The sequence below is a fragment of the Melanerpes formicivorus genome, unplaced genomic scaffold, assembly GCF_026170545.1.
Source record: "Melanerpes formicivorus ecotype bairdi unplaced genomic scaffold, bMelFor1.0.p_v2 SCAF_37, whole genome shotgun sequence".
NCBI classification, from domain to species: domain Eukaryota; kingdom Metazoa; phylum Chordata; class Aves; order Piciformes; family Picidae; genus Melanerpes; species Melanerpes formicivorus.
Window position 1 is genome coordinate 3,074,090 of NW_027142389.1, and position 22,939 is coordinate 3,097,028.

Below are 22,939 nucleotides of genomic sequence, written 5' to 3' on the forward strand. Positions count from 1 at the left end.
GGTGAAGAACTTTCTCCTCACCTCAAGCCTAAACCTCCCCTGACACAGCTTGAGACTGTGTCCTCTTGTTCTGGTGCTGGTTGCTTGAAAGAAGAGACCAACCCCCTCCTGGCTACAACCTCCCTTCAGGGGGTTGTAGAGAGCAATAAGGTCTCCTCTGAGCCCTCCTCTCCTCCAGGCTTGTGCCAGACCTCTTCAGAGCAGGCTGTGAGAGAAGGTGGGGCAGCAACAAAAAGCACACGGGAGACAGCCAGGATTCCATAGGAAAAAAACCCTTTTATTTAACAATATATCAGGTTCCATCACGGCTCCATGGAGCTGAGGTGCCACAGAGCTGCTTACTGATGCCGATGATATGCTACTGGGCAGGAGAGAGCTGGGGAGGAGGCGAAAGGATTCAAAAAGAACATGACACGAAGAAACAAAACCTCTGCGGCTGCAGGGAGCGCGGCCCAAGGGACCTCACCGCCCAGCGCCGCTGCGGCCCCACCGGCAGCCCAGGATGGCCAACCGCCGCGGGATTGCTGAGCCCTGCTCGGGGATGTGCCCTGGGGACCGGCCAACCCCCAAGGAGATCCTGGGACAGAGGGTCTGGGTCCCTCCGTGCCACAGCCAAAGCCTTGGCAGCCCCCAGGTCGTGCAGTGCCTGCTTGCCAGTGGCAATCCCCAGGCCCCCAAGCCCTCATCCCCTGTGCCCTGCGCTGGCACTGGCCACATCCAGGCTCCAAGCCCACAGCCAACTCTTGGCTAAGAGCAGAGGAGGACAGACCAGGAGAATCTGGCAGCCTGGATGCTCCAGCAGCGTGGCACAGACAGCTGGGCACAGGGGGAAGCTGGGGCAGCAGCTGGTGGATCCTGGGGTGGATCCCACTTCCCCACCTCGGGATGCGGGGCCGTGGCGAGGGTGCGGATGCGACGTCATGGGATGGAGACGTGGTCACAGCTCTGAAATGTGGGAGCGTGATGAGGGGGTGCTGGTGTGAGGAGCAGCCAGGAGGGAGGGAGGGAGGACCCCCAGGGCAGCCCCTCCTCACCTTCTGCTGATATAATGCAGGTTCAGTGGCTCCAGTGAGCTGCTGGGACTATAAGGAACTTCCAGTTGCCCACTGGGAGATGCCAGGCAGGGTGGTGACATCAGAGATGGCTCTGTAAGCACTGGCCACCCCTTCGAGGGCAGGGACCCCCAAAACACAAACCAAGGGTGCTGCTAAGAGGGGCAACACCCCCAGCCTGGGCATCAAGCAGAGACTAGGCTACGGGGGGGCTGGTGGTTGGCAAGTGGAAAATTGAGATAGCTGGGGAGAGGGATCTGCAAGAGGAGCAGTTCCACAGGTCTGGGAAAGCAGTCTTGGGATGCTGCACCGAGTTATGCACCCCAAGGTTTGGCATTTTTGGTTAAAAGAGATGAATTTGATGCTTTTTTGTTGTTGTTGTTATGGAGCCCCTTGCCCGTGAAGAAAGCTCTGTCCAGAACCAGGGTGGTCAGAAATCCACCAAGAAGGAGCCAGCTCCAACCCTGCCAGGAGTAGGGATCTGGAAGCTCTGTCTAGACCGAGGATGGCCAAAATCCCGCTGCGAATCAGCCAGCTCCAACCCTGCCACGAGCACCAGGGCCGAGCTGGCACGCAAGGGGCACAACCAACCCCTGCTGCCCGCGCCGGGAAGGAGCCAAGGAGGAGCCAGCATTCCCAGCCTCGCTCTCTGCTTGGGCCCCAGCAGACCCTGCATTATATCCAGGGGGATGGTCCCCAACTCCATCCTGACCCCCCCTGCCCCGGAGCCATCCTGCCTGCACACCAGCACACCACCCTGGGGGGCAGCGGCGGGGCTGAGCGCCGTATGACAATGTTTGAACACCCGTTCTCGTGGTTAACATTTCTTTGTTTCTTTGCCTTTTTCTTTGTTTGTTTTTTTTTCTTTGCCTTTTTTTTTCCTCTCTTTTTCTTTTTTTAAGTTCTCATTTGTTTCTTTCTTTTTTTTTTTTGTGTGTGTTTTTTTTTTCTTGTTTTTCCTAAGAAAAAGCAACCAGAAAATAATTCGGAGTTTATACAAAACATCTTTACATTATTTCTTCCAAAAAAGACTAGTATTTACACAAACAAAAAAAAGAGGGGGGGGGGAGGAGAGGGGGGAAAAAAAAAAAAGGGCCCCCCAAAAAAAAGAAACAAAACCAAAAAAAAAAGGACAAGAAAGAAAAGAGAAAGAAAAAAGAACCTCACCAAACTTCAACGGACAGGGCTGAAGGGACACGCTCCATTTCAGGACCCAGCAGACCGAGGTGCTCAGCAAAAAACCCCAAGAGAGTTCTGATTTCACCCTTTCTTCACATATTTACAAGGTTTCTTGGTTGCCCTCCCTCCCACCACCCCACTCCCCACCCCACTCTCCCCCCCCCCCCAGCAATGAGCTAAGCAATGAGCCACAATCCAGCTTGGGGGGACAGCCGCCGCGCCGGCGACGGCCACCAGCGCTGCCAGCTTTGCTTCTGGGCTGACCCCATGCTCAGATTCCTTCTCTCTCCTCCAAAACTGAACCAAAATAATAATAGTAATAAAAAATAAATCATCCCCCCCCAGCTGCCTCCTCCATCAGAACCTCCTCAGTGCTACAGCATCCTCCTCCACCACCACCACCACCACCATCATCAGCCCCCAAGCTGGGGCTCTGCTCCTGGCAGGAGCTGCCCGCGATGGTTCTGCAGACGGAAGAGGGGGAGGGAAGGAGGGACTTCCTTTAAGACAATTCTCTGTGATTTCAGGGAGCAGATCCCAGGTGGGGAATGGGAGGTCCTGGCCAGAGCAGCTCCCAGCCCTTTGGCAGCCCAAGGTGGGTGGTGCTGGCATAGATGCTGTGGAAGAAGAGGGGCTGAAAGGTGCTACACAAGGGGGACAAGGAGAAGGGCTGGGAAGGGAAGAGCACCCACGTTGGCTCCCCCCTCCAAAGTAGAAGGTTTAGGACCCTGGAAGTTGTTACCACCTTGGGATGCAAAGAACAGGGTCAAAAGCTGTGGCAACCTGCTCTGCTCCAGAACAAATTCCTGCCTTCAAAACCAAAAAAGAACCAACACCATGACCTGGACCGCAGCTGGCTCCCCAGCACAGCACTCAAGCCAGCAGGTTCCACCATCCCCCACTCTGCTCTGTCCCTCCTGCCCGCTCCTGTCAAGGCACTTTTGCAGAGCAGCTCTCTCACTCTTTGGGCACTTCCTAAGGCAGGTTTCAAGGCCCTGGGGACAGGCCTCATGCCACCCCAAACCCACCACCTGCCCCATGCTTGCTCCCTGAGCAAAAGCAGCTACTTCTGAAAGGAAAAGAAAGCATGGAAAGAGGGGGTGGCCACTAGCCCCTGGGCTGGGACAGCCCAAGGACACTGCCATCAGCACCACTGGGCTTGCTGGCATCACCCATGGTGCTGGTGAGGAGTCCTAGGATGAGGAAGCTGAGAATGATGCCACCAGAGTCCAAGGCTCAAACCCTTCCAGTTTGGGGCAGGAATGGGCAAGCCCAGGCTGTAGGACTCCCAGAAGGTGGCACAGCTCTGTGATCCCAGCAGCATGGCCAGGAAGGGGTCAGGCACTGCTGGGGGCCAGTCCCCAAAGGCAGGACCCACAGAAAGATACCAGGAGCCTTCAGCTCCACTCCCAACCAAGCCAAGCCCAGTGCTAGAGGCAGCTCCAAGGATACTTCTTTGGGGGCTTCCAGCCCTGAATCAAGCACTGTCCACCTCCTTCCTGGGAACCCCAGCTCCTCCTGGTGCCTCCAGCTCCTTCTTGGCACCCCCAGCTCCCCTCAGCGCAGGCTGCCAGTTTGTTTTCCAGTTTTCCTTTCCAAGGATAACCACCTGGGCGAGGGACAGGACTGGGGCCTGCAGCAGTCCTGCGCCCTCCCGCTGCCCCCCTGCTTCACTTCCAGCCCCACGGAACCCCCCAGCAAAGGCTTCCCTCGGCAGCAGGGTGAGGCAGAGCTGCTGGGCTGAGGCTGGGGGGCAGAGGAGCAGCTGGGCTCTCGCACACTGAAGGCTCAAGACACGGTCTAGGGCTAATTCTGGGCTTTTTTTTTTTTTCTCTTTCTTTCTTTTCTTTTTATAAAGAGACTAAAACAAGAGTCAACAGCTATGAAAAGTTGGAGAGGGCAGCGGTGGGAGCAGTGTGTGTGGGGGGGGAGGAGGGGGTCTGCCCCCCACGGGGACGGTGAGATGGAAGGAGGCGACGGCGTGCGCCCAGAGCGGGGCCCCGGGCGGGCAGGAACCCTGCCAGGAATTCACCAAAATAAAAACATTACCCCCCCAAATTAAAATAATTATAATAATAATAATAGTAGTAGTAGTAAATCGGGGTGGCCAGCTTCCTCCCTGCACAGTCGTCTGCATCTTGGCACCTAGGCAAAGCATCCTCCTCCTCCTCCTCCACCCAGCTCCTCGGCCTCGGGGCTCCGGGAGCCGAGCGGCGGCGGCGGGCGCAGGGGCACTTCTCGCAGGAAGGACCTGGGGGCAGGGCCCCCCCAAAAGGGCCGAGGGGGAAGGGCGGCGGAGTCTCCGGGTTTGCCGGTGGTGTCCGAGCGAGCGCGGTTAAAAAAAGGCACGGCCGGCCGCAGTCTGGAGAAGAAGAGGAGGAGGCTGAAGGCTCGCCCTCGAGTCTCGGGATTACAAAAGCTGAGAACTACAAAACTAAATACAAAGGGGAGGAGAAGCCGGCGTGGGAGCGGAGCCGTCCGCGCTCCGCGCCGCCGCACCCCGGCGCTCCCCGCGCCGCCGCGGCCGCCGTGTCGGGGGGGCTCTGGGGTTCGTTTCGCTTCCTCCCTCCCGGCGCCAGAGCCGGGGCGGGGCGGCCGCCCCCGCCCCCCGCCGCCACGCTCAGGCTCTCCCGTGCTCCTGCATCAGCGGCTTCGCCCAGGCTGCTCCTCACACCTTGTAGTAAATGTTGGCTGGGCTCTGGGGAGGCATCTCCTGGACGATGTAGACGGGGTGCCCGTAGTCCCCGCTCACCTTCTCGTAGTGCGGGCAGTAGTTGTTCTCTGTAGTCCGTAAGGGGATGATGATGTCGCTGGGCTCCGAGCCCGCGTTCCCGCTGCATTTCGGGCTGGCCAAGGTGCTGAGGGACAAGGCTGCGGCTCGCTGCTGCGTGTGCTTCCGGTGCCGCTTGCGGATCTTGATCAGGAGGACGACGAGGAAGATGATGATGAGGATGAAGATGACGCAGCCGGCGCCGATGGCGGCGAAGACGGCCACCTTGGAGCTCAAAAAGCCGTCGCTGGGACCTTGTGTCTCCTGGCCGTCCTGGTTGACGGGGCCTGGAAGGTGAGGGGAGAGGGGTGTCAGCAGCCTGCACCCCACCTCTGCCTGGATCACATCATCAGAGCCCTTCTCCGCTCCCACACTTGGCACAACAGCTTCCTCCTGTGCTGCCTTGCAATAGGGAGCAGCCCCCGCGCCTCCAAGAAACATCTCCTCACCTCCCACCCCAGTCAGACCCACTATTCCCGGTCTGCAGGCACTGGGTGGGGCAGGCAGGAGCCCTGGGCTCACATGCACCCTATCCCCTACCCCACACGGCTGCTTCCCCTTTCCATCTCCCATCACTGCTCATGTCTGGGTGATGGCCAGTCTGGACCTCAAGACCCTTTGGTCTCTACAAGAAACCTGGATGCTCTAGTGAACGTGGAGCCCTTTGATATCCAATTACTGACCCCCCACCTCCGCCTGACCCCCAGGCCAGGGCAGCCCATGCCCCCCTGAGGGGACAGCACTTGGCTGGCTGTCCTGGGCAAGAAGAAAGGAGCAACTCTTCCCTCCTTCATCTGATTTCACTTTTCTCTCAGCAGGGTCAGGAACTCAGGAAACCACCTTCAAAGGGCTTTCACACTGGCTCAGCTCAAAAATCTGAGGACCTCACCTCCTCCAAGCCCTCTCAGATGTAGTGCAAGGAACAGATGGGCAGCGAGGAGGAGGAGGAGGAGAGTGCTGAAACAGCACTTCCCTGCAAAGCTCCTGCCAGGACATACCAGAGCTGGGAAAACAAACCCCAGCTGCTCCACACCACAGCCTGGCTGCCTGCGCCAAGCCCCAGCCAGAAGGCAGAGGCCTGGGGCAAGGAGACGCTGCGAGCAGCGAGGGTGGCAGAGACGGGCACAACACTGCTGGAAAAAAGACATCTGGGGCACCCAGCACCCCCAGGATCCACCCAAGAAGCCTGGCTCAGAGGTGCTCTGCTGGCAGCAGCTCCCTGCCACATCCTGGTCCCTGTCCTGGGGGGGGCCCAGTGAAACCCACCGGGCTTGCCAGGCTCCTCCGCCGCAGGGATCTTGCTGCGCGGGCTCTGCGTGACGATCTTCACCGTGTTGTCCGACTCCTTGCTCGGCCGACTCGTCGTCAGCTGCTCTGGGATCACTGCATTTGGATCTGGGAAGCACAGGGAAGGGATGGATGAGAAACCTCAAGTCGACCTGGGTGGCAGCAGCTCCTGCTCCCACCTAAAGAGCTGCCCCCAAAACCCCTCCACGGGACCAGAAGTGATGGGAGATCCTGAGAGCAAAGCAAGGCTGCTTCAGGGCAGCAGGTCCCTCAGAGGGGAGGCAAGAGGGGAGGCAAGAGGGGAGGCGCCGGCCAAGGCTGCAGCACTGCTTCTCCTGTTTATTATAAATATTGGCCCCAAAGTTTTCCCACACTAATGAAAAGCAGCCATCAGGAGCTGCACATCCAAGTCAGGGGCTGAAACGAGCCCAGTGCATTGCTGGGGCTCTGGGAGCACCACCATCAGTGGTACCCTTGCTGGCCACCACCACCATAAGCCTGTGGCATCCTCACAGCACAGTGGCATTGTCACTGAGACCACACAGAGCCCAAGCACTAAGGCCTGCCCAGCTTGAACTCCTCCTCAAGTGCCCAGTGAGTCACAGGGGCACCAGCTGTGCCAAAGCCCCTCTGCCAACGAGTCCCACATTGAGCTGGCTTCCCACTGGGCCAGGGACCACGCAGCAGTGCAGAACAATCACCCATTTTAATGCCAGTGCACCACACATGTGCAAGGCTTGGCAAAAGGAAAAAAGGGACAAAGGCAAAAAAGATGCTAAAAATGAAATTCTGCTGAACTAAACGAACTCAGAAGGTCTGCTGGGCTCCCAGGACCAACCAGGATGGCCTCCCTTTCCCAGAACCCAGATTCCTCCCCAACACAGCCAGACAGGGCCCATGGTTCAGAGCCTTTTGCTGGGCAAAGGCATTTCAGCAAAGGGAGAGGCCAGGGCTCAGGGGGACTCACCCTGCCCCACTTTCATGACGATCTTCATGGAGCGCGTCTGGCAGACCCCTCCTTCCCGGTTCTCCAGACCATCCAGAGTCCCATTGGAAGTGGCTGCAAGAAAAGAGAGGAAGCATTAGGCACAGGGCTCCTAAGACCTAAAATGAGCCCAGCTATTCCCAGGCACCACTGGGCAGGTCCCAGGTCTCCTTGGGCAGATCATTGCTGTCCCTGGGCACTGCCAGCCTCACTATGCCTGGGTACCACAAAGGACCTGGCAGAAGCTCAGCACCTCCCAACACTGGGGCTTGCTCCTGACTCCCCACAGTACAACCACTTCTTCAAGCCCCAGTCTGGAGCCCACCACAAGTGTTGAAAACCCCGAGCTCTCACTTTCTGCTCAGAGTTCTCACTTTCTACATCTTCTAAAGCCATGTGCAGGATGAGGATGTGATCCTTCCAGCTTCCCCCCGCTGCCACATCCACACAAGGAGCCATTCTCCACTCTGGCACCCTCCTCCTCCCCCTTTAATTCCTGGATAATTTCCTTTGCTCCTCGGTGTATAATAGGAGCACATGCATATGCACAGTTTAAATTATACATCTATAATTACACCCTGTGCCTCAGTAAAGAATGTAAACTCAGAGCCCCAATGGGGTTGAGTGGCTTTAATTGCAGGGCAGAAGTCAGTTAAATTCACATTAACTTTCTGCTTTAGCGAGGGTGGATTTGGAAGGCTTTCGCTCCCATGGGATCACAGGGAGCTGCGCGCCTCCCGCTGCCACCACGCAGGAACCCCTCCACCCACGTACCCACCGGCTCCTGGCCACAGCAGGGAAAGCTCAGGGCGTGAGGAGGAGAAAAGCCAAGCTGGAGGATTACAGGGCTAAGCACCCAAATAGCAGATTCCTGCTACACATGCTCCAAAAGCTGGTTTGGAGCCCAAAAGGCCTCTCGGCAGCGGCACCAGCAGTGAGCGCCTGCTGATGCTGGGCTGAGACAGTGACAGGCTGGTGGCTCTGGCTCTCCTCAGCGGCCAGGCTCTGGAGCCAGCACCTTCATCCACCTCAGCAAACACAAATCATTCCAGTGCTCCACTAAATCCGGGCATGAGGATTCATTCACCCAGGGAAGCCACAAAATCTGGGAGGAGCACGGAGACAGCTCAAGTGGGGCTCAGGAAAGGTGATGAACGGAGAATCAAGGAGCTTTGGGGATAATTTTCCAGAGATGAGGCAAGGAAGTAAAGCAGGATTTGGCCAGCACAGCACAGCCAACACCTTCCCTGAGCCTCAACACCAAAACTCTGCCTCGGGGTTTCAGGTTGCCTGAGCAGACCAGTTCCTGCCTTCCTCCCAGCAAAGCTTTGGATGTGGGGAGGGCAAGTGGCTGAGTGCACTCCCCCCACCCTGGTGGCTGTCAGTGAGGAAGAGTCTGGGTTACACAGACAGCTCTTTCTGCAGCCCTTTTCCTGCAGCAAGGCTTTTGGGTGGTTCAACAAGGACTCAATGCTGGGCTCCGCTGGAAAGCAAGCCTGGATCCCACTGGGATGCAGACTCTGAGTCCACCAGCTCTGTCCAAAGGCCTCTGTGCAGTGGAGGCTGTGGTGTGAAAGCTGGGGGCCGCTGGGCTGAGCGCCGAGTTATTGCCTGTCCCACGGCGGCGGTCGCCTGCCAGCAGCTCCCAGCATCCACGCAGCTGGGATGGGCACCTTGACAGCAACACTCTCAGCACAAATCCCCACCCAAACGCCTGGGAAAGCGGAGGAAGACCCCCCCTGCAGCCTGCACAAGCTGCTCCCAGCGCCAGCCAGAGGGGCCCGAGCTCAAACTCCCCATAAAACCCATCTCAGGGAGCTAGCTCCAGCAGCAGGCATCACAGCCCAGCTCTCCTGGGCCAGAGACACTGCTTGGGCATGAAATAAAATGGAATATCCCAGCTCACAGCAACTCCATGAAGAGATTCCCAGCCTCCTAGCCCAGCTCTCCTGGGCCAGAGACATTGGTTTGGGGATGAAATAAAATGGAATATCCCAGCTCACAGCCCTGAAGCAACTCCATGAAGAGATTCTCAGCTCTCCTGGGCCAGAGACATTGGTTTGGGGATGAAATAAAATGGAATATCCCAGCTCACAGCCCTGAAGCAACTCCATGAAGAGATTCCCAGCCTCCCAGCCCAGCTCTCCTGGGCCAGAGACATTGGTTTGGGGATGAAATAAAATGGAACATCCCAGCTCACAGCCCTGAAGCAACTCCATGAAGAGATTCCCAGCCTCCCAGCCCAGCTCTCCTGGGCCAGAGACATTGGTTTGGGGATGAAATAAAATGGAACATCCCAGCTCACAGCCCTGAAGCAACTCCATGAAGAGATTCTCAGCTTCCCAGCTCAGCTCTTCTGGTCCAGAGGCACTGGTTTGGGGATGAAATAAAATAGAATATCCCAGCTCACAGCCCTGAAGCAGCTCCATGAAGAGAGTCCCAGCTTCCCGGCACCATGCTGTGGGTTGCTCCATCTGGAATAGGCTTCCCTGACTTCACAACAGAGCTCCATGAAGAGATTTCCCAGCTTCCCAGCACCATGCTATGGGTTGCTCCATCTGGAATAGGCTTCACTGACTTCACAACAGAGTGGGGTAGGGAAAAACAGAGCAGCCTGTAAACACAACCCTCTGAGACCTCCAAAGGTCTTGTTTACACGGAAATAATCTAATTATACCAAAATTATCTACGAAGTATGGCTCAGGCACAGAGAACCAGGAGATGCCTCAAATGTGGAGCATGCAGCAGCAACAGGAGACAGCAGTTCCTTTAAAACAACCTTGGAAATGTCCCATTTGGACACAAAAAACCCATAGAAAAGGTCCAAAAAGGACAGAGAAGAGCAGCTGGAGTCAGAGGGATGGACAAGGGGATGTGGCTGAAGATCCTTTTCCCCCCACACATACACAGGGGGCTTTGTTCAAGGAGCCTCTTCTTGCTCAGATCATCATAACGAGGAGAGGAGGAAGCAGCTTTGAAAAGAAACCACAAAAAAAAAAAAAAAGAAATGAAGCAGCTACTTGAGGGAACATTAAAAAAGGGGCAGTCAAAAGGGTAAACTGCTTGAAAAATAAAACAAACCCATGGCAATGGTCTCCAGTGGAGCCTCTTGAAAGGAGGCCACACGCTGCCACGCTCCGTACAGATCCAACGCAGGCCACAGCGAAGGGAAGGGAGATGCTCCACCCAGCTGGCCAGGCTGTCAGAACTCCAAATCCCATCCACAGGGCTAAAAGAGATGAATGCAGCTTCTAGTGGGGTTTAGATCAACACACAGGACAGGCTGACACTGCTGAGCAGTGGGTTTGGAAGCGGCCAGGCAGTCCCCACTGAGCCACGGCTGTGGTGGTGGCACTGAAGGATCTCACCGCAACACTGAGAGGTGGAGAGCTGATCCTCCTGCCCTGTTTCTTTCTGTCACTGTGGAAGATTCACCAGTGGGCCATAGGATGCAGCCCTGATCCAGCAGAGACCTGGCAAGCAGCAAGATGGAAGTCCAAAGCATCTGAGAGAGTTGCTGGGAGAGGCACCAAGGATCCTCACAGCAGATGAAATCCAGGGTCAACGAACACACGAAACAGGTTAAATCCACAGGCAAGGAGAGGCCCTGAGCCCAGGGGGAGGTGGTTGAGCTCTGAACAATGAAGACAGGTAGGGAGCTGAGGATATCCAAGGAACTGCAAACAGCAGGTCTGGAACCATGGCTGTCATCTCCACATCCTTCACTTGCCATGTGCAGCTCCATCACAAGAGCAAGGCTTGATCCAGTCAGCCCCAGCAATGCAGCTTGGGAGCATTTCCTTGCCCCTCTTCCACTTTGGAGGGACTCACAGTTCAGGCTGTAGGACAGGAAGAGCAAAAGCAGCCCCTGGACAGATGACTTCTCTGGGGCTTGAAGAAAAGGCAGCTCCCAGCCTGAGAGCCATTAGATGCCTTTGCCTTAATGAAGCATTAAGCCCGGGGCTGCTGAGTGATGAGGATTTACCACTGATACCATTAACCATGTAATTGCTTGTCAATTTAGAAGAGATGCTCAGCTTGCACAGGCTGGACCTCTGCTTGCTGGTGTGACTCACCCTAGTGGCTCAGGCATGAGACCAAGGAAACACCAAATCCCAGCCTTGTGACACACACCAAGGTGGGATAGATGCCTCCGAGAGCCCCAACGACCCCCCCCTCCCCACTCCCACCCCCAGCAGCAGGCAGGGCTGTGCCGACCTCTGGCATCACATTCTGCCTCCCCATCAGGAGCGTCACCCTGGCTTTTCCTCCTCCCCTACAAATATTCCAGAGGAGAAGTTGGGTTTTGGCAAGATGGGAGGCTCTGGAAGCAATAGCTGGCAGCAGATGAAGGCAAGGGTCTCTTAAATGGTCAGCCTTGGACAGAGCGAGACGTTTGGTTTCTCTTCTGGACTCCCTCTAGCTGGACTGCGTTATGATTTGGGCCCCAAAGCACAATTAATGTGCTGAGACTGTAACGAATCCAAGTCTCTTTCCTTTTATTATCCTTAATTACTCTTCCATCTGCACAGCACGGCCCTGCTCCAGCCCCAGCCAGCCGCTGCCTGGACGCGGCTCGCCCCGGAGCCCCCCGAGCCCCCAGCCCTCTCCAACACTCACGTTTCCATCCCACAGCCCGCGGCCTCCCACAGGCACCCACTGCCAGGGGCTGGGGTGCTGAGGGGCAGCTGGGTCAGAGCAGCCCCAGATCAGCCCAGCCTGGACAGCCACCCCAGGCTGAAACCCCTCTTGGCCCAGGTAAAGGCCCTGTGGGTAGCCCTGAAGATGCGCCTCACCCATCCCCAGTGTTCCCAGAGCCTGTGCCAGCAGACTCTTGGGCGAATCCACAGTCAGGCTCTACTTACAACCAAACCTGAGCTCATGCCACCTCCCCTCTCCTCCAGAGAGGCTGTTTTATTCACCCTTAGTACAGAGGTGTGGGTGTCATTGCATCAGCAGAGGTGCTGCACTGGTGCCCAGCCCCAGGCACTGGGCTCCTCCCTCCCCCCATCCCAGCCAAGGCTGGCACCACAGAGGACCCAGAGCTTGGCACTCCAAGGGACATGCAGAGCCACTTCCAGGTCACTGAGCAGAGGCACCCACATGCTCCACTGCACACCAGCACCCTGGGGCTGCCCACAGAGCAGGGCTTGCTGCAGCCCCCTTTCCTCCTCCTCTCCAGCTGAGCTGGGAGGTGGCAGGGGCACGCTCCTGGTATCCCCATCATTATTTCCTCCCTGGGCCCCACTGAGGGGAGGCTGAGCTCGCTTCACACCCTCCCCCCCTTCCCCCCATCACCCCCAAACCCTTTCCATCAGCTCCAGCACGTTGGTTGGGTCGGCTGCCAGCACAAGGGCAAGGGCAGCGCGGGGGGAGGCGAGCCCCTGGCTGTCACCCTGCCAGCAGCCTTCATCCAGCCCAGAGGCAGCTGCACCGGGAAGGGGCCCTGCAGCCCCAGAAACATGTCTGCGAGCCAGCCCAGCCCCGGCCTGGCCCTGAACGTGCAGGGCTAGGGTTTCACACAGCCTCCTGGCAGCTCAAGAGCTGCTCCAGCCTTCCCAGTCTGCTATGGGAAGGGAAGAGCCCAGGAGCCCTGCCCTCCCAGCACCCCAACCCCAAGGGTGCCCTGGGGTTCAAGGGCTGCCTCCTTCCCAGCTCACTGGTCCCTGCAGCTGGTCACGATCAATGCCAGCTGGGATTGCTCTGTCCCCTATACCTACACTGGGCATGCAAGACAGACAGTGAGTCAGCTCCAGGTCCGTTCTCTCCACTGCCTCCAGCAGGCACCAGGAGATGACCACCATGAGCACTGATCCCTAGCCTGGCAGCTGCCACCATCACCTACTCCTCATTACCCAAAAAGCCTTCTTTTGGCAGGAAGCAGCTCTGCTCTGTGCATGGCAATGGTTCTTGCCACGGGGTGGGAAACATGTGGAGATCCTCAGAGGTGGGGACAACCACCACGGCCTTCCTGCTCTGCCCTACCAAGCTTCCAACACACCCCAAGACCCAAATCTGTTTGTTATCTGCATTGTTCTCTTTGCCCCTCGGGGTCCCACAGACACAAGCAGCTCAGGAGAAAGAGATACTGCCAGGAGCTCCTCCCAGGACTGCCAGTGCTGGGCTTTTAAAGTGTGGGATGGAGAACCCTCCTCATGACCTAGCAACCAGGGGCAGGTTCCCTCTGCCTGCAGCACAGCAACTCCTGGGGTTATGGAACCACCACTACAGGAACATGAAGCCCATGTCCTCTCCTCTGCAGGGGGTGAATAGGAGCCCTAGCAAGTTCTAACCCCCCCTGCCCCAGGGCTGACCACTGCAGGCTGTTGAAGCAGCAGCAGTGGGACCCACGCCAGCACGCACTGGGTGATGGAGTGCCAAGGTTCACAGAATGGTTCGAGTGGGAAGGGACCTTTAAAGGTCATCTAGTCCAACCCCCCTGCAGTCAGCAGGGACAGCTTTGAGCAGATCAGGTTGCACAGAGCCCCAAACAAACTGGCCTGGAGTGTTTTCAAGGATGAGTCACCTACCACCTCTCTGGGCAACCTGGGACAGGGTCTCAGCAGCCTTAGTGTAAGAAATGTCTGCCTTGTCTCAAGTCTGAATGCCCCTCTTTTAGTTTAAAGCCATCACTCCTTGTTCTGTCACAGCAGACCCTGCTAAAAAGTCCATCCCCATCTTTCTTACAGGCCCTGAAAGGGCACCAGGTGGTCTCCCTGGAGCCTCTTCTCCAGGCTGAACCACCCCATGGCTTACACTCCTCCAGCACAGGCACAAAGCTTCCCACCCTTGACAGCTTCAGCTGCACCGTTTGCTTCCACAGCCCCCTCCAGCCTGTGGCTCTGGTTCTGCTGACAGCATCAACCCTCCAGAGTGGTGGGAGGCTGCTCCAGCAGCACATTCCCATCCCAGTCCCACACCCAGTGTCACACTGGCCCAGCCACCAGTGTCCAGCCACAGCAAGCAGGCACGCAGCAAAGCCCACTGCTGGCCCACGCACAGCTGCTCCCCATGGCTGAGGTGTTTGCCATGCATTTCAGCTCTCCAGAGCATTATGTTCTCCTAGGAAGCCCTGGAGAGCCCAAGGATGGCTGGTGGGGATGGTGCCCTGGGATCACCTGGCTCAAGAAGCAGGTTTTAGATACAAACACACACAGCTCTCCTTGTCACAACCTCAGACCAAACCCTTCCAACAAGAGGGAGCATGCAAGTATGGCCAAGAGCTGGTGGGTCTCCAAGCAAGGCATGAGGAGATGTCCTAATGGAGCTGATTCAGGCTGAATTTGTTACAGCAACCATTTTGTGGTGGTGTGCTAATTTTCACCACCACAGGCAGAGCCTGGTGTAATGTTCTGGTCTGCTTCTACCAGTCAGGGTCAAGGTAGAACCTAGGGCTTCCCCTCCACCTTCACCACACATGGCAAGCAAGGGGCAGCCAGGGTGACCACAGAGGACAGACCATTCTCACAGGCCCTGGAGAACCCAGACATCCCAGCTGGGCTTCTTCACACACCACGAGGTGAAAGCCACCAGGTTCAGATATGCTTCTGGACACAGTGCTGGGTCTGGCTGGGATGAAGGTCATCTCCTCCAAGCCAGCCCCTTCAGCATGTTGAATTAGCTCCACCCTTCACAAGAAGAGGCAGCTCCACTCACAAAGGACAGGCCCAGCAGCACCAACCAGGTTCAGGGTGTAGAACCATAGAACCATTTTGGATGGAAGAGACCTTTAAGATCACTGAGTCCAGCCATTAAGCCAGCACTGCCCAGAAGAAAGGAGGACACCACACACCCACACTCATCCTCCCCCCACACTCATCTTTGTGTGCCACAGCACCACTGCCTGGGGAATGGCTAAGGTGCTTTCCTGGGGTGAAGGGAGAACATCAGGCATAGCAAATGATACTTGAGCACAAGTAATGACCAAGTGAAAATCTGTTCTCCCATTAAAGCACCTTTCTGATGGAGAAATTACAACCAACCCTAATTAGCATCTAATTAAGAACCACAGCTACATCACAAGTAGCCTCAGCAAGGCCAGAAAACACTTCTTGGTCACAAGGGCCACTGCTGGGTTCCTTGTTCACAAGCTCTTTAGTACTGATGCTGCTGAGATGTCCACGTAGACAGACTCTGCAAGCTGCCAACATCCTGTGCCAGGGAGCTCAAGTGGACCAGGACACTAAACAAAGCCTTTGTCTTCAGGGCTCTCCACCCCCTTCATAAACAACCTGAGAGCACTGGTGGAAAAGAAAGGTGACTTGCACAGTCTCTGCAAGCAGCTGCTCGTAGGTCAGGAGGCAAGTGCCATGGAATTCTCCACCTGAAGCTCTGCCAGAGCCCCTTGTGGGCACATCTGGGAGCAGGAGAGAAGGAAAAGTGCTTACTGCATCTTAACAGGGTGCAAATCTCCTTGGTTAGGTAGCAAAACATCCATGACTGACTGAGAAATGGGTCATGCATGGGATGGAGAGGAGTGGTGCTCTCTGGGGAGGTCAGTGTCAGCTCCTCTTCACACCAAGATGCTGCAGGAGGCAATGCTGCCCACTGAGACTACAGCTGCAGGGTCAGATGAGTCTGGGCTATGTCATCTTTGCCTGGGAGCTGAGCTGCAGGCAGCTCAGATTAAAATCAGTGCTACCAGGGACCAGAGAGGTGAATTCCTGTGCATATCTGCCTGGGGAGAGTGTGGGGAGCCAAGAAGTAAGGAAGCACAGGAGCTCAGGGTGTGCTGTGGGGCAGAGGGGGCAGAAGCATAGCCACAGCTGCATGGGGAACACCTTTTGGGGGGTGCAGGCAGAGTCACACTGATCTGGCAGTGCCAAGGGGTGCAGAGCAGGACCAGGCAGGGGATGCAAGGTGTCAGCTGGATGTCACCTCCTTGCTGCTATCACCCAAGCTGCATGCCACATCACCTCTGCAGGCCAGCTCAGTTTTCAGGAGCACTGAGGTAAACTCATCTTATTTTCTCCTAATGGGCTATGTTCAGAAGGTGACCTTAGAAATGCTTTGTCCTTGGGAAGAGCATCCTCAGAGGCAGGAAGCTGGGTATCAGAGAATCACACAATCATTCAGGTTGGAAGAGACCCTGGAGATCATCCATCAGGCCCAGCCATTAGCCCCACTCTCCCAAACTCACCACTAAACCATAGTGCTAAGTGCCACACCTAAACGACCTTCAAACACCTCCAGGGATGGGGACTCCACCACCTCCCTGGGCAGCCTGTGTCAATACTTCACCACTCCTACACTTTAAACAAGTTTTCCATGTGTCCAGGCAAAGCCTCCCTTGGTGCAGCTTAAGGCCATTGCCTCTTGTTCTACCACTCAAGAGACCACCACCTACCTCTCTTCATTGTCTTTTCAGACAGCTGGGCACACACAACCCGGTGCCCAGATCCTGAGAGCCCTTGGCTGGGCAAGAGCTGGGTGCAAGCAGGGGCCAGGCTGCCCAGCAGCCAGAGAGTTAAGCAGGCAGCAGCACCTCTGGCCGGGGGTCTTTGTTGCAGGCAGGGCCCCCCTCTCCCGGCCCAGGAGCAGATCAAAGTGCTGGGTATTTACCTCCTGGCTGGGTGTGGGACACTGGCCCTTTCTGATAGGGCTTTTCATCCCTATTAGGGCCGTGAAAGGCCTGAGCTATGAGATCAGCTGCCAGGGGCTGTCCGGGGACAGCGCTGAGCCGAAAAGGTCAGGAGGGAGGAGGAGAAGAGAAAAGAGGCAGAGGCTTAAGGGACAGGGCTCAACAAAATCGCATTTACGGTGGTCACGGTCTTCAGCCAAGCCTCCAAGACAAGGAACCAAGTGTTGTCTAAGGGCCATTATTTGGGTCTGACACGTCCAGCACCCGGGCTTTGAAGTTGGGAGCAGGACACCGTTAGAGCCCCGTTTGTCTCCGGTACAAGCCTGGCAGCTCCCACGCAGCATCTCCTCTGGGGAGAGGGTCTCATCCCCCCTCCCAACCCCCCCTGCCACCAGCTCCCAGGGCATCAGATCAGCAGCAAAGCCAGTCCCCAGACCCAGATGGTTGTGCCAGCAGGATGGCTTCACATCACAGAATCACAGAATCAATAAGGCAGGAAGAGACCTCAAGGATCATCAAGTCCAACCTGTCACCCAACACCTCATGGCTACTAACTCATGGCACCAAGTGCCACATCCAATCCCCTCTTGAACACCTCCAGGGATGGTGACTCCACCACCTCCCTGGGCAGCACATCCCAATGGCTAACAACTCTCTCTGTAAAGAACTTTCTCCTCACCTCCAGCCTAAACTTCCCCTGGCACACCTTAAGACTGTGTCCTCTTGTTCTGGTTGCCTGAGAGAAGAGACCAACCTCCACCTGGCTACAACCTCCCTGCAGGGATTTGTAGAGAGCAATGTGGTCTCCCCTGAGCCTCCTCTTCTCCAGGCTAAGCAACCCCAGCTCCCTCAGCCTCTCCTTGTAGGGCTTTGTGCCTGAGGCCTCTCCCCAGCCTCCTCACCCTTCTCTGGACACGTTCAAGACTCTCAGTGTCCTTCTTACACTGAGGGGCCCAGAACTGGCTTTCCACAGCACCACAGGTATGTTGTAAGGTGGTGGGGATGAGGATGAGCAGGCAGCAGCCCATTTGGGTGAAGAATGAGGAAGGCACTTAATTGAGGTTTTTATCAGCTGGAGTTCACAGCTCTCATGGCAGCATCAAACGACACTTCTCCTTTCAACTCATCTTCACCAAACAAGCTGTGGGCTGCAAGATGAGGAGCACATGAAAGGGGCCACATTCAAATGCAATCAGCAAAGAAAGCCAGCAAAGAGCTGGCAGGGTGACAAACTGCCCTGGAGGGGGGGGTGGGGGCTGCACCCACACACCCCCCTCACGGCACAGCACCCATCAGAGATGGGCAGAAGGAACCGAGGAGGAAATGATTAACTACCAAGGGCTGCAGAAAAGGAGCTTGCCTGGTTCCACAGCAGCTCTCACCCAGGCTGCCACGGGCTGAAGGCTTCCCAAACCAACAGTGGCTGTTTCAGAAGCACAGCCAGCAAAGCAAGTATGGCAACAGGGCCCAGGATAAAAGAGAGGAGGAAGGAGGATTCTGGCAGTCGGCAGCATGCAGGTGACCTCCTCCTTTCTCCACGCTGAAGCTCAGGCTATAGAAAAATGCTGATATGGAAGAGCCCAGGACAAAGCCCACGTGGCAGAGGCAGAAATGGTTTATGACAACTGATTCCTGCCAGGTAAAGTCTAATTGCATCTAAAAACAGAAATGCAAGACAAGGGCTTTAAAGAAACACTCAGGGTAATAGAATCAGGGCTCGCTGACTCCTGCTGCCAAAGAGGCATTGGATTGGATTAAATCAAGAATGGATGAAGGGCTTAAAGACCAACAGTAAACAGCAAACACAGTAGTTTTGTGGGGCAAACATCTACCAGGGCCTTGATTTTCCTTCAGCATCTTCAAGTGAGCTCTTGTTGTCTTAAACACACTCACAGGAGTGGTAGGACACTCCCCACCTGACTGAGGCCACGTCTAGAGTCCTGGGTCCTGCTCTAGGCTCCCCACTTCAAGAGAGACAAAGAAGGAACTACTGGAAAGAGTCCAGCAGAGACTAAGAAAACGCTGAGGGGCTGGAGCACCTCTGAGAGGAGGAAAGGCTGAGAGCCCTGGGGCTGTTTAGCCTGGAGAAGAGCAGCCTGAGGGAGGATCTGATCAATGCTGATCTGAAGAGCAGGGGATAAGAGGCCAGAGGATGAAGTCCTCCAGGATAAGGGGATTCACACTTGGGGGTCTGTGCTCTCCCATACCCCACCAAACACAGAAAGGGCTGTGGGGACCAACACACCACCACATGCAAGGATGGATCAAGCACCAGGCTGGAGAATATGGCACCCAGGAGACCTCCCTGCCAGCTCATGGTGGCACCACTGGGCCCCATTCAGAGCTCCTGCATGGTGAGGAGCCACACCGGGAGCTCCTCCTGTTGCCAGGACGTGGGGATTAATGCCTCTCTATCTAGGCACCTCATTACCAGAGATAGCAAAACTGGAGCAAGTTCAAAGAGGAGCAGCAAATGCAATTAAGAGCTGGAGTGAATTAGGAGGGGAGGTGGAGGGAGCCAAACCGGCCCGGCTGGATACGCCGGGGAGGGTCGGAGCTGCCCACGAGCACCCCAGGAGTGCAGACACCAGGAGAGGAGGAAAGGCTACTTGAGTAGAAGAGGGAAGCAGAGCAAAATCATCACAAATTGGTAAAAAACAAGGCTGAGGAGAAATTTTGGCAGCATCAGGCTCACAGACCTGAGGTAGATGACCAGCAAGCATGAAGGAGAACTCTCACCACACCTCCAGGACAGCACCTTCACAAAACTCGTTTCAGCTTTCACCTCCCTGTAGCCTTTTCATCCTGCTAGCCCAAAAAGCCAATTGGGTGGATCATTTTTAGGCACCCACACATCATCTTCCCTCCCATTTCAGCCATTCACAAGCCAACAGCTTCTCTACCAGCTTGGCAGGGACAAAGGGAGGAGTAATCACACATCTGCTAATGAGCCAGAAGCACCTTCTGCCTGGAGGAGATGGTGAGGATGATCCAAAACCTCGCTGCTGGCCCAGGAAATGGTAGCAGGACTTGCATCCACACACATGTCTACAAGTACAAGCCACCCTGGAGTCCCCTCTGACCTTTCCTGCCTCCACATTGCTTTGTGCCTGGCCAAGAAACTCCCCAAAGGACTTTCTTCTGGGGCCAAAAAACAAAGATTCCTTCCTGTTGGACCTCACCTTTCTACCTCCCACACAGCAGAGCAAGAGGAACCACCTGGGAGAGCTGCCACCACGTGCTTCCCTCCATGTGCCTGTGGTGTATGATAGCTTTGGAGGGAACAGGAGACTCCAAGCCAGGGACAGAAGACCACAGCAAGACGAAACCACAGGATGCCCTAATCCCAAATCTCACCATGGAGCAAAACACCCAACTCCTTAACTCCCAACCTCTCTGAAGTCTCAGGGCCCCATCCTGAATTGGTACTCAGGTGGGGTTGGTGCCCCATGTCCTGCTGGAGCCCTATGACCTCCACCAAGCCTCCATCATTCTCCAGCATGGACCTACAGGCAGAAACATCTTGTTCTTGATGAAAAGGCTTCAGAAGAAGCACCACCTTCCCCTGCCTGGCCTGGGGAGAAAAGAGGCTTTTAAGGGAAGCCAGGGAGGGGCTGGCACAGGGGGGGACGAGGAGAGGTTACGCTCGCTTTCAAAAGCCTTTTTCATTGCTAAGCTGAGGGCTGGGGCCACATCCCTCTGTGATAAAAGTGGTCCTCAACGAGGCTTGGCATGTCCAAGGCAAGGGGGGGGAGCAGCCCCTGAATGGGGAAGGACCCCAGGAAGCCCCCCACCAGGCTCTAGCAAGGAGGTTTTCCAGCTGCCTGGGGAAGGCGGGGGGCGAGCGGCACACTCCGCTCCCCTCCGCTTCAGCACCGCTTCCCGGCTTAGGGCTGCCGGTAAATGAAAAGGGAGGGGGAAAAAAACCCTATTGTGTCCAGGCAAAGCTTGGGGAGGGGGGAGAAAGGGAAAGGCAAAAAAGACAACACGTGGGTGGTCTGCTGGGGAGACTTTTGACTTTGTTTTTTTGGCTATTTTCTTCCTTGGCAGAAAGAGCTCCTGGGGCTGCTCGGCAGAGGGTAGGGCCAGATCACAGGAGCATCCTCGGCCCACCCAGGGGCCAAAGTTCAGCTGGCAGCAGCCGCTGGCTCCCCGCGCCGAGGGGGCTGGCTTCAAAGCGAGGAGGAGTCAAGAGAAATTAGAGTCAGAAACGGTCCAGGGAAGGGGCAGAGGGCACTGCCGGCCCCCCGAGGAGAGGGGGGGGATGCTCCGAGCACCCCGCATCCCTACACCACTTCCCACATGCTGCAGCGGGAGACTGGGGAAAGGAGGATCAATTGGATTTTATGGCTGTTCCACAGAATCACAGAACTGTCAGGGTTGGAAGGGACCTCAAGGCTCAGCCAGTTCCAACCCCCCTGCCATGGGCAGGGACACCTCACACTCCAGCAGGCTGCGCAGAGCCACATCCAGCCTGGCTGCAAACACCTCCAGGGATGAGGCTTCCACCACCTCCCTGGGCAACCTGTGCCAGGCTCTCACCACCCTCATGGGGAAGAACTTCTTCCTGACATCCAATCTCAATCTACCCATTTTGAGTTTTTTCATCACTCCCTGACACCCTCAAAAGTCCCTCCCCAGCTTTCTTGGAGCCCCTTTCAGATACTGGAAGGCCACAATAAGGCCTCCTCAGAGCCTTCTCTTCTCCAGACTGAACAGCCCCAACTCCCTCAGCCTGTCCTCACAGGAGAGGTGCTCCAGCCTAACAAGAACAGAAGGAACAGTTCCTGGGGAGATTCCCCCTCCCCATCTTCCCCACCTTGGGATGAAGTGGGATTGCATTACAAACAGACTCACATCCAAAAGAAAAAAATCAAACAACCAACCAAACAAAGATTGGGCAACAACACAAGGAGCTGAAAAGACTCAGCCAAACCTCCCGTGGGATGCAGAGCCGGGAGCTCGCCAGCCGCGTTGTGCCGGCTGTGCCCACAGATCCCATCGGATCCGTGGCCACGGTGACCCAGGTGTGCTGGCAGCGTTGGAGGGGAGCTGGCAGCGGCTCAGAGCCGCAGGGACCCGCGCTGGTAGCCGGCAGCGCGCCGCCAAAACGCCAGCGACAGCTGCGGGGAGGTCGGTCTGAGCTTCGGCAAGAAGCTTGTGTGCGAAATGCAAAAGCAGCTCCTGGAAACCTGTGGGATTCACAGCCTGCTAAACTTCTCCCTGCACTGACAGACTCTGCCTGCAATAGTGTCACAGTATCAGTCAGGGTTGGAAGGGACCACAAGGATCATCCAGCTCCAACCCCCCTGCCATGGGCAGGGACACCCCACACTAGATCAGCCTGGCCAAAACCTCGTCCAGCCTGGGCTTAAACACCTCCAGGGACAGGGCCTCAACCACCTCCCTGGACAACCCATTCCAGGGCTTCACCACTCTCATGGGGAAGAACTTCCTCCTCACCTCCAGCCTGAATCTCCCCACCTCCAGCTTCATTCCATTCCCCCTAGCCCTATCACTACCTGAGATTCTGAGAAGTCCTTCCCCAGCCTTCCTGTAGCCCCCTTCAGATACTGGAAGGCCACAATTAGGTCACCTTGGAGCCTTCTCTTCTCCAGACTGAATCACAGAATCAAGGGTTGGGGTTGGAAGGGACTTCCCTAAGGTCATCCAGTCCAACCCCGCTGCACTCAGCAGGGACAGCCTCCACTACAGCAGCTTGCTCAGAGCCTTGTCCAGCCTGACCTTGAACATCTCAAGGAACAGGGCCCCAGCTACCTCCCTGGGCAACATGTTCAATGAGGATTCCACCACCCCCACAGTGCAGAGCTCACTCCTAACTTCCAGTCTAACTCTGCTCTTCTTTCATTTCAAGCCATTGTCCCTCACCCTATCACTGCAGGCCTTGCAAACAGTCCTTCTGCAGCCTGCTTGTAGCCCCCTTCAGGTACTGGCAGGCTGCTGTTAGTCTCCCTGGAGCTTCCTATTCTGCAGTCTGAACAACCCCAGCTCCCTCAGCCTGTCCTCACAGCAGAGGTGTTCCAGCTCCCTGATCATTTTGACCTCTGGACCTGCTCCATCAGGCC

The 22,939-nt window shown here is 56.2% G+C and overlaps 1 protein-coding gene across 1 annotated transcript in view; it reads right to left on the reverse strand.

The window, feature by feature from the left end:
- Positions 1-256: 256 nt before the first annotated feature.
- Positions 257-22,939, reverse strand: part of EFNB1 (ephrin B1) — a 60,633-nt gene continuing 37,950 nt past the window's right edge. The window contains exons 3-5 of the mRNA XM_068157605.1: positions 7,256-7,348; positions 6,268-6,396; positions 257-5,288 (exon numbers count right to left, since the gene is read on the reverse strand). Coding sequence (XP_068013706.1) covers positions 4,900-5,288; positions 6,268-6,396; positions 7,256-7,348 — 611 coding nt within the window. The 3' untranslated portion in view covers positions 257-4,899. The remainder of the gene's footprint in view (positions 5,289-6,267; positions 6,397-7,255; positions 7,349-22,939) is intronic.